This window comes from Malania oleifera, chromosome 5, assembly GCF_029873635.1.
Source record: "Malania oleifera isolate guangnan ecotype guangnan chromosome 5, ASM2987363v1, whole genome shotgun sequence".
Classification (NCBI taxonomy): Eukaryota; Viridiplantae; Streptophyta; class Magnoliopsida; order Santalales; family Ximeniaceae; genus Malania; species Malania oleifera.
Genome location: NC_080421.1, coordinates 25,261,661 through 25,279,364, shown reverse-complemented (window position 1 = coordinate 25,279,364; position 17,704 = coordinate 25,261,661). Strand labels below are relative to the sequence as shown.

Here is a 17,704-nt window from a genome sequence, read left to right as displayed (position 1 = left end):
AAAGAAAAAAATAAGAATGAAATAGGCATTATTATAGACAAAAACTTAAAAGATAGCGTTGTAGATGTAACTAGAGTAAATGATAAAATTATAAAAATCAAGATGGTATTAGGATAAGAGATCATAAATATTATTAGTGCTTATGCTGCTCAAGTTGGATTAGTAGAAAATCTTAAGAGACAATTTTGGGAAGATATGGATAGTATTATACAAGGCATACAAGGGGTTGAGAAAATATTTATATGAGGAGATTTGAATGGACACGTTGGAAGAGTTAATAAAAATTATGAGAGGATATATAGAGGATATGGATATAGAGACAAAAATGAGTCTGGGGAGATGATCTTAGACTTTGCTATGTCATATAATTTTAGTATACTGAATACTTGCTTTAAGAAGAGAGAAGAACACTTGATAACCTTTAAAAGTGAACAAAATAGAAGTCAAATAATTTTTTTTTAACTAGGAGGGTAGATCATTTATCATGTAAGGATTGTAAAATTATTCCAAGTGAAAGTCTAACCACACAACATAGAGTCTTAGTGTTAGATATATGCATTAAAAAATGGAAGAAAAATGATAAAATAAACCAGTGTAGGAGAACTAGATGGTGGAACCTAAAAAGAGAAAATATAATAAAATTTAAAAATAAAATGATCAAAGATGGGGATTGGACCTTAGAGGATGAGATAGATACAAATACTCTTTGGAATAGATTAGCTAGCTCTATTAAAAAGATAGCAAAAGAGATTTTAGGTGAATCAAGGGGAAGATTTGGCGATGGGATAAAGTTGTACAAAAAATCATAAAGACAAAAAGAATTTGGTATAAAACGTGACAAAAATATAGAAACAGAGATAACTTTGAAAAATATAAGGAGGCAAGAAAAAATGCAAAAAGGGCCGTTAGTGAAATTAAATATAGATCATTTAATAGTTTGTATAATAGATTAGGTACAAAAGAAGGGGAAAGAGATATATTTAAACTTACTAAATCTAAAGAAAGGAAGAGTAAAGACTTAGGGAATGTAAAATGTATAAAAAGTGAGGATGATATTGTCTTGGTTAAGGACGAAGATATTAAAAAAAGATGGCGAAGTTACTTTAGTGAGTTGTTTAATGAAAACCAAATAAAAGGCTTAAACTTAGAATTGTCAAATAAGGAAAATACTAAAAATATAAGATTTATTCGCAAAATTAGAGTTAACGAAGTTAAGTTTGCACTAAAAGAGTTGAAAAATGGGAAAGTTATGAGACAAGATAACATCCCAATTGAAGTTTAAAAATGTTTGAGTGATAACGGAATTATATGGTTAACTAATTTATTTAATACAATTGTAAAAATTAAGAAAATGTCAAATGAATGGAGGAAAAACACTTTAATACCTATATACAAAAATAAAGGAGATATTCAAAATTGTATTAATTATCGTGGAATTAAACTTATGAGTCATACGATGAAACTATGAAAAAGTGTAGTTGAACAAAGATTGAGGTTAGAAACGAAGATTTTAGAAAATCAATTTGGTTTTATGCTTGGGAAATCTACCACATAAGCTCTTTATTTTTAAAGAAAATTAATGGAAAAGTTTAAGGAAAAGAAGAGGGACTTGCTTATGATATTTATTGACCTTGAGAAAGCATATGATAGGATACTAGGGAAGTTTTATGGTGGGTTTTAGAAAAAAAGGGTGTATGTTGTAGGTATACCGATGTCATTAAGGATATGTATGATGGAGTAATGACTAGTGTAAGGACTATAGATGGAGAAATTAGAGAATTTCCAATTACCATAGGTGTACATCAAGAATCTGCTTTGAATCCTTATCTTTTTGCTTTAGTGATGGACCAATTGATTAAGAGTATTCAAAAGGAGGTTCCATGGTATATGTTGTTTGCAGATGATATTATATTAATTGACGAAACTAGGGACGAAGTAGAGGCTGAGTTAAAATTATGGAGAGAAGCTTTGGAATCTAGAGGCTTTAAGATAAACATAAATAAAACAAAATATATGAAATGTAATTTTAGTAATGATAAGAGGAATATTGGAGACAAAGTTAAACTTGATGATGAACAAATAAATAACACTTGTAGATTTTGATATCTTGGATCTATTATGCAAGTTGAAGAAGAAATTGAAGATGATGTAATGCATATAATTAAAGTAAGTTGGGTAAAATGGAGAAGTACTTCAAGTGTGCTATGTGATCTTAGAATACCCTTAAAATTAAAGAGGAAGTTTTATAGGATAGTTATAAGACCAGCTATACTATATGGATCGGAATGTTGGGCGACGAAGAAACATAATATCCAAAAAGTAAAAGTTGTCGAGATGAGAATGCTTAAATGGATAAGTGGTATAACATTGAAAGATAAATTAAGAAATAAACATATTCGTAGTAAGTTAGGTGTAACTTTTATAGAAGATAAGATTAAGGAGGGACAACTTGTAATGTAGGCCTTATAGTGCACTTGTGAGAAAAAGTGACTTAGTTACTATGGGGGGCACTAGAAAAGGTAAAGGTAAACTTAAAATAACTTAAAACGAGATAGTGAGTAAGAATTTAATATTTTTAAATTTATAAAAAAAAATAGTTCACAATTGCATAAATTGACAAAAAAAGATTTATATAACTGAGCTCACTTATTAGGACTAAGGCTTAGTTTTGGTGGTTGTAAATTGCAACTTCTTGATTTCTTTTTTTTTCCCATGGGACATCGCACGTGGCATCGCTTTATCCCGATTTCACGTAAATCCCATACAGCTCGCCGCCACTTATCTTCCCATCGTCGCCCCTTCTCTTTCGAAGTTCCCTGCCAAACCTCCTGCAAAATTAAACTTGGGGGGAAGAGAGAGAGAGAGAGAGAGAGAGAGAGAGCCTGAGGAGATATTGTGAGTCAGAGAGACGGAAGAAGGAAGGAGAGTTTTGTTTTTTATTGGCCTTTAATTTGGTAATTCTATTGTTTCTACACGATTGTTCTCTTTTATTCATATTGATATACTTATAATTTTCATGAATTAAGTCATGAATTTCAAATTTTAGATTATACAAATGTATGTTTGTATTTGAATTTTATTGAATTTTGTTGGATTTTTTGGACGTCAGAACTGCGATCAATGTTAGGTTTTTAGGGTTTGTTTTCCTGGTTACCGGAATTATAGGTTGCCTTTGATTCTTCACTTTTTTGTTGACATTAGATTTCTTCTCCATTTGCCTGTTCTGTTTTTTTCTGATTATGTTTAATTCATTTTTAAGATGTGATTTTTTTTGTAAAAAAAGTATGCGAAAACGGTAAACTTAATGGTTCTTCTGTTTCCATGTCCGAGTTTATAGATTATCATCTGCGTCATAGTTTATGCTTTTATTTTTTTGGATAATGGATGGTTTACATCGTAAATTGCTTCCTAAGCAGAAAAGAGAACAAGCTAAATTACCATCAGCGTCCTATTTCCAGGCTATATTAAACTTTTGTTGATTTGTCTCTTCTTTGCAGTCTTGGAATATATCATTTTCTGTTGTTTGAGATTTCTTGATTGCATGTCCAAATTCAATTAGGTTTAGCAGATCAGATTCGTTTGAAGAATTATCTTTCTGTCACTCTTGATGGGTGCTCCAAAGCAGAGATGGACACAAGGAGAAGAGGCAGCTCTTAAGGCTGGAGTTGTTAAGCATGGGGCAGGCAAATGGCGCACAATCCTTAAAGACCCAGAGTTTAATGGCGTCTTGCATCAGCGTTCAAATGTGGATCTTAAGGTATTTCTTTTATTCATTTATTTTATTTCATAAATTCCGATAATTTCCTTGAGACACGTGCTGAGTTTATGGGTTGATAATTTTTTGATAAAATGTTGAAACAGAAGTTCCATTGCTGCATTACTGTATATGATGCAGTAATTTATCTTTTTTCTTGTAGGACAAATGGAGAAATATGAGTGTAATGGCAAATGGATGGGGTTCCCGAGAAAAGGCCAGATTGGCAATCAAAAGGTTGCAACAGGCCCCTAAACTGGAGGAGAACACCATGGCTGTCAGTGCAGTTGCTCAAAGCGATGAAGAAATAGTTGATGCCAAGCCCCTTGCAATTTCTAGTGGTGCAGTGCAGATTGATGGTTCAAAAAGATCTATTGTAAGGTTAGGCATTCTAATTATCATATGTAATTTTTGTAAATTTGCTTTGTAACATTGGCTGCCACTATTTTTTCCCCCATGATTTAGCTTTAGGTTGTGGTAACTTTTATGGGGAGTATGATTATGACAACTTATAGTTTTGGATCAGATTATCTTTTGTAATGTAATTTTAAAATTGCTGCTTAGACTGAGAAGGTGTCCATAATGGAGTGAAGGTGATGCAGCCATGTAGGACAGTAGATAACATAAACAAAGGGAGAGAATTGAGGGAGAGAAACTGATAGAAGAAGAGAAGAAGAAGTGAGGAGGAAGAAAAGAGAGAAACTGTCGCAGGGAAGAACAGGAAGTTAGAAATAGAAAACAGAGAGGAACAGAAGGAGAAGAAGAAGAAGAAGAAGAGAAGAGGTAAAGGCTGCATGAGAGAGAGGGAAGACAGTTCTGAAATCTGAATTTGAAAGATGATAACTGTCCAAACGAGCATACACTACAACAACCAGAGTATTTATACCATATATGCAACTAAACATATAATTACATATCAACCCTAACAAAACAAAAAATGATACACAAACAAAAATCTACTACATGGATAGTTTCCTAAATCTAGCACCCTAAATAGGTTTGCTGAATAGACGGCCTAAATGATGTTGGCTGTCCTCTGTTATACTCCTGGATTAAAAGTAACTTGGCTCCAGAAAGTCTTAAGTGCGTTGGAGCACTCTGACAAACAGCATCCTCAGTAGGCCATGTAGCAGCCAAAGTGGGGCAACCTTTCCACTGAATCAAATACTTACAAACTTGTCATCTAGAACAGGCTATGTTTTTTCCTGTGGCTGAGGAGCATGAGGGGCGGCTGACCGTGCATGAGTGCTAGGTGACAAAGCATGAGGCTCGAAGTGCCTTGGTAAGGTGTCAAATCCTCCACATTAAAAACCAGACTAGTTGTTAGGCAATCAAGTGAATATGCTTCAGGCCCAAGTTTCTTAAAGATGGAGACAGTCGCAATGGCGCATTCATGGATCTATTTAAAGGAATTTCCAGGGTAGCATTTAGGTTTAATGCAAATCATGACACTATGGTGCATATATGTAGTAAGTTTGTAATTCATATTACTCACAGGAAATTTCCAGCTGACCTCAGCATGCTACTCATGGATGTGACGAACAAAGGACTCAGTAGGCTGAGAAGTATTGGAGTGGGTGCATTGGGTTTGTAACCATATATAGTTATACACACTTAAAAGGACTCTTACTGGTGGACTTATATAAACTTATTATAAGCAAACTCAGCAGTGAGTAGCACTAAGTCCCAATTGTCCTCTATTTCTCCCATTAAACACCTTAGAGATCATCTATACTACGTTTCATAACCTTAGTCTAACCATTAGTTTAGGGGTGGCATGCATAAGAAAATAATAAGTGATGCCCACACGTTTGAAAGTGTCTTCCAAAAGTAACTGGAAAACTTGATATCCTTATCACACACCATGGAAGTTCTCAAATCATGCAATCTGATTACCTACTCGAAGAAAAATTTAGTCACATGAGAGACAATAGAATTACATGGGAAGAAATTTGCCATCTTGGAAAACCTATTAACTACTACAAATATGGAATCATGTCTCTTGACTATTTTAGGTAGTCCAATAACAAAATCCATCCTTATTTGTCCATGGTATGTGTTGTAATGGAAGATGGGCATTTTTTTTTTAATATAAATCTCTTAGATTTAGCTAGCTGATAGGTGCAATATGAAGACACTATTCCAGCAACATCCCTCATTATAGAAGGCCAATAAATCATGTTATCAACTAAGGCAATGGTTTTATCCTTCCCAAGTGACCAGTTAAGCTAACCCATCTACATGCGATTTCCAAGCTCAGAAATCTTGAAAAGGGAGTGCGGGGAATGCATAACCCAATACCCACAAACATGTAACCTTTGTAGATGATAGAGTCTACAAACCCTCAAGGCTTATCATGTGCTTGATGTTGATCTTATTATTTTTGTCTCTAATTACTATTTACTCACATCTTCCAAGGCCCATCCTTTTTCGAAGTAAGAAGGGCTGGCATTGCACGAGGACTAAGACTGTGTCTCACAAAGCCCTTCTGAAAGAGTTCTTCTACGCTTATTTAGGCTCACCTTATTGTGTGGCAAGTTAGGCAATTGTGAACCTAAGACCAAATTTATGGCATGCCAAATGTCTTGTGTTGGTGGTAGCTCACTAGGAAGCTTATAGGGAACTCCAGTAGATAACTTAACTAATAGCTCCCTTATCGCTTGTGGAAACTCATATGGTAACTTATTGACCTTAGAAGGAACTTCTTGAGCTATGCTAAGATACTTTTGTTTTCTAAGCTTTCTTACTTAAAAGTCGTATGATCTAGCAATTGGTACTTCTCTTAATAGGATGGCTAGGTTGTTCATAAACTTAGGATCCCTGGGTTTGGGTTTAGTAGGGGTCAAAATGATCTTCTGTCATTGTTTCTAAACCATGGATGCCTTATAGGACATAGGTCACATCCATCAGGATTACGTCATAATAAACTATCTTTGTGGTTTCCCATTTGGATGAATACAATACAGTAAACCTCTCAGTGACTAGTAGATTTGTCCTATTTATTCAATTCATTCTAAAAGGAAGGGACGTAACTCTTCCTTAAGGTTCAGTCTACCGAGAGTGGTATCTAAACACGAAAGTGCTTTCCTTCTTGTTCACATCAATATTATATGACCATGGGCACCCTTATAGGACATGGGTCACATCCATCAAGAGTACGTCACAATAAACCCTATCTTTGTGGTTTCCCATTTGGATGAGTACAGGAAACCTCTCAATGACTAGTAGATTTGTTGTGTTTATCCAATTCATTCTAAAAGGAAATTGGTGTGGCTTTTCCTCAAGGTTCAGTCTACCTAGAGCAGCTTTGGAGATTACATTCATGCTACTACCACCATCAATAACCAACTTGCATGTCCTATCCCCATATCTAATGAAAGTGTGGAAAGTTGTGGTTTGTCACCACTTCTTGCTATCCACAGTAGTGGACAAGACTCACCTCACTGCACTAAAGCGGTTATCATAGACCTCAAAATCATCTATTAGTTCACCCTCATCTTCCAAGTATGCAGGAGCATTTATTTTTATAATTGGACATTCACAACCTTAAGCTCCAAAGCTGAGGCTCGTTGTTTTAGGGACAATAAGCAGCTATGTGACCTTTAGTGTAGTGGTGATGACACTGCATAGCTTAGCTACTAGTTTGAGGAATACTAGACCCACTAGAACGAATGACATGATGGGATTCTACCTTCTTCACAGCACTCCCACTAAAGGTAGGTTGGGGAATGATAGACCGATTGAGGAAAGGATTTGGATTGATGAGACTCACCAGATGATTTCCTACAAGGAATCTTGGGGTACTTTAATGGCTTTTGAATAAGCTGCCTCTAGAGATTGGTTAATAAAAATCAACCTTTTTCCTAATATTCTTCTTCAGACCATTAACAAATTGGGTGATTGTGCGATGAATGACCTCAACAATACGACTCCTAAGCAAAATCTCGTCAAATTGATCAATAGAACCGGTTACAGTGGTGGTTTGTTGACAGTTCAAAAGCTCATCAAACAATTGGTTCTTATAGGAAGGAGGTACTTCTCTTTCAACCGCTGTCTCATCACTTCCAATTGGGTAATGGGAGGTTGAGGGTTTGTTTAATAAGTTTCCAATACTTCTTGGCTGGTCTTACAAGTTTCATCTTGGCAAACAAAACTTTGTCCTCAACTCAACTTTGTGTAGTACCACACAAAGTAAATACCAATCTAAGAAGGAATTTGGATCTAGTTTCCCATACTAGGTATGCATGTTTACCTTGACCCTCTTATTGATATCTCCAAAGTCCTCTCAGTCATATTCCTTAGTGAATGTGGAGTATGGCTGGGGTTAGTTTGGTATTGCACATTGTCAATCTCATCAAAACTACCCTCCTCAAACCTAGACTTCGGGTTAACTTGAGATTGGAGAGGGTGAACTAATGTGCTAGGTGCTTTAGGGGCTTGACTCATCTTGTTAGGTGCTATACGAACTCTTGGAGTGGGAAGAATGCCTTGGGCTGACCCTATTGAATATCGGAACTCATTAGTTTGCTTCACTTGTTGATCTAATCCTTCTACTACATATCACTTACCCAATAACTTTAAGATTTGTGCAAATTCTTCATGCTCAAATTTCTGGCTACAAAGTCTTGGGGAGTGTCTAATTGAACAAACAAAGATTGGGTATATTGCTGCATGTTTGATGGGGCTGGTTTAATGGTTCTGTTGGTGCCTTAGTGGGTATAGGATAATGCAATATGGTACAATGATGCTGAGGATGACTAAGTTTGATTATAAGTGATGTGAACCCTAAATTACTATGATGCACATTGCACACACATCAGGCTATTGAACATAATGCACATGATTTGACATGGTCCTACATAACATGAACAAGGATTCAAGCAATGAATGAACCAAAAGAACTAATATAAAAAGGACAGTTTTTTTTTTTTTTTGTTCAAAATAAATTCTATGGAAGCAAGACACTCAGAAATATGCAAATTGCTAATTTTCCTAATCATTTAAATGTTAATTTAAGATAAATGGGAGAATTTTGGTTATCTCACCAAAGATTCTAAGCAAAAGTTGCAATGTATCTGATCTTAGTCATGCACTTTTCCCAATTTCTTGGGTCCTGACAAAATAATCCACAAACAGAATCCCCCAAATCCTGATGGAATACTGGCAGTCCAATTTTCCAGTGATTTAGATCAAAACATTGCACATGTTTGCAAAATATCATGTAAGCTTTTAGGGGCAGGCCTTCCCCGTGGGCCCTCGGGGTTTCTTTTGTTAATGGTGCTGGAGGTGTCGTAAGATGAAGTCAGAAATATGGTGTTCGAAAATGAGGGGCATGACTGAAATTTTAATGGAATCTTGTAGGTTGTGAACAGTGCTTTAAATTTTCAATTTTCGTTGATTGCTTTGTGTAAATTGTTGGAATTCTTTGGTTTGAAGTAATGATGGCAGCAATGAAAGTGGTTTGAAGTAGTTCTGATATTCAAGGCTAAGGTTCCTTTTAAGGTCTTTGGACTTTCGCTTGGACTTCATCTTGTAAATGATGTAGTGATCCTTTGTTAGAAGGAGAACAAAATATTACCTAAATGGTGTAGGCGGTTCTTAGTCACAAATAGAACAGAAATAAGTTCTGAATTTGAGACAGAATGTCAGTTTGGCATTTGTGTCATTCATTTGCAGTTAGCATGTTTGGTTTTTGCACTCAATAATTACTTCCTTTGGAAGAACTTGAGATGCAAAGTTAAGGAGCAGAAAATACTAACCTAGAACACTGATATGACACTATAAAGACACAGCGATATGACAATTTTGAAAAAATTAGGATGCGACATGGTAGGGATACATTAATTAATTAATATATATTTATATTTTTGGCATGGCTTTTTCTTTTCTTTTAAATGGAAAAAAAAATGTTAAGGTAATTTTAATTTAAAATGAAACATCTCCACCATCCTGCATAGTTGCACATTTCACAAATAAATTTCATTTACAAACTTTAATTGTGCATTTGGTAGCTACATTTGCATTAAAAACATTGGTTAAAAAAAAGACAAAATTGAAAAGATTTACTTTTTAAAGAAATGCAACACATAACCAAAAAGGAAAAAAAAAAAAAAAAAAAAGAAGAAAAGAAAAAGACCTCATTTCATGTGTTCAAATAGTAAAGATTTAGAACTACCGAAAGTTGCTCCATAGAAGAAAAATTCTCTAGGTTCTTCTTCTCCTTCATTCCATGCCCTTTGAACTTCACCCTCAACATATCATTCACGCATCTTCCCATACTTCTTTGTTAGTTTGAAAACTCCTCGACCTATTGTAGCTGTTGGATCGACAATGACGCCATCTTGTGATCCATTTTAGGAATAATCCCCATTCCCCACACGCTTTCGACAGAAAGCCTTGTTGTTTCAGCAAGTCCTCCTGTTTTCATTGGTCTGGCGGCAGGGGCTAATCCGCATACACTTGAGTCTGGGCTATAGCCCTATAGCCCTCATTCAAATGACCAAAAACCCCTATATGTTTGCATCCACTCAAGTTATGGGTCTTTTTTGGTGATTGGAAGCTCACATTGAGCATGAGCTACACAACAAGAGGTAGCCAATCTCCCATCACTCCTTCCCACCCACCATGCATATATTTTCTAGATTTGCACCCACTCAAGTTATAGTTCCTTTTTTGGTTGATTGGAAACCCACATTGGGCATAACCTACACAACAAGAGGTAGCCCATCTCCTATCCCAAACTCAAGTTCGGGCCTGAAACCTCCAGCATTAAAGCCTTATGATTTAATTTGGGATGTCTCCTGGAAACACTTAGGTGTATTTTGGAATTAAAATAAATAAAAAGAATCAATTGAGATTTGAGAGAGCCAATGCATTGATTGAAAAAGAGGGAGACCTAGTGCTGTGGAACTAGAGGTCTTGATCCGTCACTTGGTGCAATGGAATCTCAAAAGGTTCGGTGGTGCTAGGTAGCAAGGGGTTAGGTCTCAAAGTTAAGGCTGTGCATCTCTTAACTCCTTTGTTTTTGGGTTTGCGAAGTGCCCAACCGTGTCTCAATTGTGTTTGAAAATTAAAAATAGCAGAATTAATTTTCAACACGTGTAGGATACGTGTTAGGCACTTGTTGGTGTTCAAAACGTGTCGGATATCGGCACTTGGACCTTCTGTATGTGCTAGTGTTTCCTTCACGTGGGCACCACAGACCCTCAAGTTTCCTTCCACTTGGGTGGTTCATTCGTTATTTGTTGATAACTCTTCCCCACTTAGTCAACCAATGTTTACACGTTCAAGCCTACATGCACGAACATCACATAAGTCACCCGAGCCACCATGATAACCAGAGGGTAATATCATACGCAACCATTACATGTAAGGGCAAGAGTTATGAACATAAAAAATAGCTAAGCATCACAGTGCATATGTTTGAAAGGGTTTACTTATGTCATTCATCAAACAAGGTAGTAGTACATTATTTTATTCAAGGAGTTCCAGCTTACAATAAAAATCTTGGAGAATACATATCGGGGCCAAATCTCTAGAGCATAACATATAGGGTCATTATCTCCCCATATTTTTCCCTTCACATCCCTCATGACACTCTCCTCTGCTCAATTTGTCAACATATTCGTCGATTTCTTTTTTAGAGCTCTTCAATCTTCTGAGGGGAATGTTGTTGCTGTCTAGGTGTCTTAGAATTTAGAAAGTCCCGAATCTTCTGTGTGGAGTACTGAAGGTCTTCGTTCTTCTCCCTAACCCTTCCATCTGACGAGGTGTTCTTGTTCTTGACGATGTGCTATGTTGACAACTCTATTCTGCAAGGATCTCTTTGACATCTCTTGTTGTAGTCCAAGGTTGTCAGGATTGGGATCCTACGTAGGATTGTTGGGGGGTCCCGCTGGATTGGCTGTAGGATTGAATCGAGGATTGTAAGATTTTACTTACAGAGTGAAATAAAAATTAAAAATCAATGTATGTGGAATTTTATGACAATGCTTAAGACTATAAGCTTAGGTAATAAATAAAATAGGTTGAGAACATATCACGTTGAAGTTTGTACTATTAATAAATTCAGTTTTTAAGTCAATCATAAAAAATGGAAAAAAAGAGATTTAGCATTCAGAATTGCAGACTATAAGAAGAAAAAGGAGAGAAGAAGAAGATTTCAAGTCTCAAGAAGAAGAAATCAGAGTTTCAGAATTTCAAACTATAGTTCCATCTTTTTCATTTCGAAAACAAGTAGAAATCTCAAGTCTGAAGCTGTTGTTGAAAAGAAAAAGCAAGCTCTACTTCTGCCTGCTGCTTCTGAGACAAGATTACAAGAGGAGAGGCAGAAAGCTCTGTTGAAGGAGCTCTGTTTCTGTTCTGCTGCTGCCAAAGGAGCTGAGAACTGCGACTGGTGCTGCTGTAGGCTACCCTGCTGAGTGTTGAAGAAATCTCTACAGTGTTCTTTTCCAAAACATATCTCAGGTCTTTGTTAGTTTTTGCCCTAATTTTTGAACGCTTTGGGCCAAATGGCCAATAAATGTATTCTGATTGGGATTACATAGCTTAGGATTAGTAGTGGGCCTTATTTATAAAGTTCGTGGCTTGAGAAATCCATTTTCAGCAGAGAAAGTAGAATCAGATGATCCCACAATGATACCACGATCCTACAATCCCATACGATCCATGTATGATTCTGCTGTGATCCTCATTGATCCTGATTCTCCTTATGATCTGGATTGAATTGCTAAAATGGGATTGTAGGATCATACAATCCTACGATCCGGATCAGGAGTTTGACAACCATGTAGTCTGCTTCCTTGAAATGGTTTGTCTTCTTGCTTCCTCTTAGCTGGATTCTTCTACGTATGTATGGTACGGCCTCAAGTTGCTTGACATGAAAAATTGGTGGACTGTCACATTGGTGTTTCAACTCGATATGATGCCCTCTTGACTTTTTCTACAACTTGGATAGGTCCCTTGTACTTCCATGATAGACTTCTGTGCTTGTTGCGAAGGAAGCGGAACATTTCCATTATCAGTTTCACATGAACATGGTCACCTACTTTAAGTCGCTGTGTATGTTGCTATTTGTCTGTTCTTTTTTGCATGCTTTAGCAGTTTTTCCCTGGTAAGCTTGAGCTACTTTGCATTCTACTTCCATTCTTTTGTAAACTGGTATCCTTTTGGACAATGTCCACTATATGATTGTTGAAGGTGTGTGGTAGAGCTGGGGTTGTTGACTTTTTACGATCTCAAAGCACCTTTTGTTGTGGACGATTTATGAGAGATAAAGCAAAATTGAGCCATATCCAAAGGAAAAACAATTCTTCTCTTTGGTGTTCACAAATTGTTGCTGATACTCTTCCAACAACCCATTGAAGTGTTGTTTGTTTGTGGATGGTAGCTTGTGAAGAAATTGAGGCTTGATCCCATCAAATGAAAGAATCCAGCCCAAAATTCTCCATCTCAATCACTAATAAGGCTCTCCAGCACTTACAGTAGTTCACCACATTCTTGAAGAGTTGAGTTATGTTAGCAAGCCTATGGAATTGGCACAAAGGCCCCATCCTTGGAAAATGGATAGAGCACTACCAAAGTTGCATCATACTCCTTGACTCGTGGGAGGGAGATACTGAAATTAAATGAAATGATCTCCCATGTCCTTGTCCTTACCAACAAGGGCTCCAACAGTCCTGGAGTCCTCTACCTCTTGACTTTGTCTTGTTGACAAATCAGACAAGTCTCTCATGACATCTTCTTCCATTTGTGGCCAATAATACTTTTATTTTATTAGGCAATGCATACGTGCTAATCCTGGATGATCAGCCCACAAGTTTCATGACATTTCTTAAATAGCATCTTCCATAGGTTCCGACTTTAGGCACGTACAACTGCTGCGCTTCTGTCATTGACAAGTCTTCCACTGAGAACTGTTGAGTTTTCCACTGTTTGACCAATTTCATCAATGCTCCATTTGGTGGTTAGTACCAAGGTGTTTTTGTATAAGGTCCTTTGTCGTCAAAGTAACTTTTCTAGTTGACAAATGATTCAGCAGTTGATCTTTCTACTGAAGGCATCTGTCACTTGATTCCTTCTTCCTGCCTTGTATTCAAAATGGAAATAAAACTCTGGGAATCATTCCTAGCAGCGAGGTTGTTTTGAGCTTACCCAAATTGAGATAAGAAGTGTGTGCCAGCTCCATTATCTGTTTGCACCACAAATCTGGATCCCAGATAGTGTTACCAAACCCTGAGACAGTACTAAGCTCTTTATCATGGGCTGTGTAGTTTCTTTGACATCAGAAGCAACCAGTCCACCCTCTTGTAATAGAAAATCTCCTAGCGCAATGTGTGAAATCTGAGTATCTGTTTGGACCTCAAATGACTTGTTTACATTCGGAAGGACTAATATCAGATTCCTGTTATTCTCGCTTTAAATCATCAAGTGCTGTTTGACAATCCTGAGTCCAAAGCCACTTTACTCCCTTCTTCAAGAGATATGTTAATGGTGCAACTCATCTAGATTATCTTTGAATGAATGTCTGATGGTTGGTGGCAGGTCCAAGGAATGATTGTAGTTCACATACTGAGGTAGGTGGCTTCCAATGCAATAATAGCTGCCACCCCTTTGGCATGGGGGTGTAATCATGCACTGTTAATTAATGGGAATTGACATTCTTATCATTTTGAAAGAATTGATACCTGTGACATTTTTTTGTTGAGGCATTATTATTTTAATATTAAAATTATTTTGACCTAGCTGTGGGCACGGCTCCTGGGTTAGAGCAGCTAATGGTTCTAAGATGCTAGCACTTTTTAAGCACAGAATTAATAAATGTGGTGGGATCATTTTGGAATTAAAAAAATCAGACTGAAAGCAATGTAGAACCGTTGTTCCCTGTTCTATTAGTACTAAATATTGCATTGTGTATTTCCAAAGGTACCGTGATTTGACATTGCTGAAGCTGTGCGGATGGGGTGAAATGTATTGGTTTGGTTAATCCCGTGTTTAAGAGGCTTTCATACATTGTCATTTTAAAACATTGAGGGCGAGGAATTCAGATAAAATAAAATAGAGTGAAACTTGAAGGGTTAGCTAATCTATCCGTTTAAGGGTTTTATTTTAATCCAAACTGGTTTTTGTATGTTATATAGGGGTTTTCGAAATTTCATGCACCATAAACTGGTCCATCTTAATGTGTTTACTGTACTGGGATATATTACCATGCAAGGCACATTTTGTTTTAAAACTAATCAATAGGAAGTTTAGGAGTTGTGGATCATGCACGTAGTCCCATAGTAGTCATTGCTTAATGTTGTGAAAATCTGCTTCGATCTAAAATAAAAATTGCCTTTATAGGAGTATGTTCTGGTCTACTGCTATCTTGTGCTGTCGATATTCACATGAACTATGTAATTTTTTTGGGAGATCAGACTATGATGAGTTCTTCAAAATGTGAAATTGAACCAACGTGGACATTGAACTTGCAAACAACTACAACTTGTATTTATTGGATTTGAGACGTGGAGATTATTGAAAATACAATGATAGAGAAATATGAGAAAGAGATCCATATACTTGATATTGGATGTGAAGCTACTGCCTGCATCATTGTAACATCAAGCATAGTGACTAAAACTGGTTACATTTTCTGGATCTATTTAATCTTGATCTTTCTCGTCTCCAAAATACGTAACTTGCTTATTAACCCATAATATTTATGAAGCCTACACCTTAAGTGTGCGTTTTTTTCATTAGTAGTTCATATCATCTTATGTTCAACAAGATATATGTAAGCACACATGTATGCATAGATATGTGTGTGTATGTGTATGCTTTTTCATGATTTTAAGCTTGTTAATGTATCTGAACAGGGTCACTAAGATTCTTTATATAGCCTCTGTCTTGTGTTGTGTAGTCTGAACCACATACATGTTAAAATGAATATCTAGTTTGGTAGGTAGTCTTTAGCAGGTAATCAGTTTGTAGAAGGAGGGAAGAGTGGGACATTGGGGTAGAATTCTGCTTGTGAAAAGGGAAGCTGTAGGAAGTGTAGAGGGCATCTTCTGATTAGAACACATGCTAATCCTATGTGTTCGAATGTTTAAATGTGTAACTTTTTTCTTTCTACCTCATATACCATCAAGCCCCATTATCAATGAAGGATGGTTGTTGTCTAGTGTTTGGAGGGGATGATTGTAAAGGTTACATCTAGGGTTAAAGCTTTCCTCCTACAAAACTTTGTTTCAGGTGTTGGTAGGCTGCCCAAATGGTGTCAAATCTGCTAACTCATAGTTTTTGGAGGATTTCGCTCTTGGTCTTCCAATCTTTGGATTAGGGAGAATATGTTCTGCTCCACAAAGAATTTACGTAGGTAGTCTAGAACAATCTTGTATCAGAAGCAATGTTAATTTCATGTATTTGTGATTAATAACATATAATGTTATGCTTCCTTTCATTGTTATAGGTTGGACAATCTTATAGTGGAGGCTATAACCAGCTTGAAGGAGCCTGGTGGTTCTAATAAAACCACTATTGCTACATACATTGAGGTAGTTTTGCCCTTTGTTCAAGTTCTGATGATAATTGATGATCTTGTCCATAAAAAGAAATATTTAAGCAATCAATTTGAAGTATTCTTATAAATGATCATATTTGTGATGCTCCCCTGTATCATGGCTCTTTTGGTCATTTGTGATAAGTTAATTGAATGCTCTAAAATCACAATATATATATTTTTTGAATACTTGACATGATTTAGAGGATGACATACGGTTAGAATTTAAAAAGTGGGCCTAATTGATTAGTTTTAGTGATTTGATCATATTGTGATGCTCCCTCATATCATGGCGCTTTTGATCAGATCTGACAAGCTAACTGGACTCTCTAAAATCACAAATATTTTTGAGAACTTAACATACTGTTGGAATTTAGAGGATGACGTATAGTTGGAATTCACAAAGTGGGCCTAATTGCTTTGTTTAGTGATTTGATTTAAATTAGAAAGTTTTGTTTAAGTAATTTTAGTAATTTAGTTTTCTTATTTTTAGATGTCACATTGTTTTATTATTATTATTATTATTATTTATTTATTTATTTTCTTGATTTAAGTATATGTTATGATGATTTGGGAATAAAATTTCTATGAGAAAAAAATTGGAGTAAAATTTGAGTTTCTTTAGGTTATTACATGTGCTAGGATGAATTTATAAGGACTTACTCCTTGTTAGTGTCATGAACAATAACACTTTTGTGGTTAGGTCACTCATGAATAAGCTTTATTGGTATCCTCTCTTTCATTTCCTTCTTAGTTTTTATGTTCTCCCATTCCTTATATAGTTTCTATTCTTATAGAGCAGATCTTAATCCTCTTTTTGGTTTAGGAGAAGTGGAGAGAGGACGAGAAAAGAAATGTGAAATTCTGCCTGCTTCTTTCATTTAGTTGACAGAGTAGAGAGAAATGAAAGAAATGGAGAGAAAAAATGAAGAAAAAGTGCCCCCTTTTTTCTCCCACTAATTGTAGAGATTTGGAGAGAAATGGAGATCAATTACCCAAGAATAACTGAAACACACTTTCAATCTTAAGAAGTGCTCATGTGGGGTTTATTATTGTACCTTGTAAGTGATAGTTGATTTTTATTTCCTTTTCCCAGGTTTTTCTGCATGCTCTCTCCTATAGATAGAATGGATAGAAATTATTTTCTTTTCTCCTCTTCTTTTGTCATAGGAACCAGAATTGGAACTATTGATTTTAGTTCCTAATGTTTGTTTTGCAAGAATCCCATTCCGATTCCCATTCCCTATAAGAATTAGATTTTTCAGCCCACTTTTGATTCCAATTTCTTAGCTTAGAATTGAATTCTGATTCCAACCGAAATCATAGAAAATTTTAAAATTACTGTATTGGCCTGGTCTTGGTACATGCACATACGCATAGAAGTCTATATGTAACATAAACATGTATCT

The 17,704-nt window shown here is 36.0% G+C and overlaps 1 protein-coding gene across 1 annotated transcript in view; it reads left to right on the top strand.

The window, feature by feature from the left end:
* Window positions 1-2,724: 2,724 nt before the first annotated feature.
* Window positions 2,725-17,704, top strand: part of LOC131154984 (telomere repeat-binding factor 1) — a 27,354-nt gene continuing 12,374 nt past the window's right edge. Inside the window, exons 1-4 of the mRNA XM_058107855.1 lie at window positions 2,725-2,954; window positions 3,560-3,757; window positions 3,918-4,135; window positions 16,206-16,290. Coding sequence (XP_057963838.1) covers window positions 3,608-3,757; window positions 3,918-4,135; window positions 16,206-16,290 — 453 coding nt within the window. The 5' untranslated portion in view covers window positions 2,725-2,954; window positions 3,560-3,607. The remainder of the gene's footprint in view (window positions 2,955-3,559; window positions 3,758-3,917; window positions 4,136-16,205; window positions 16,291-17,704) is intronic.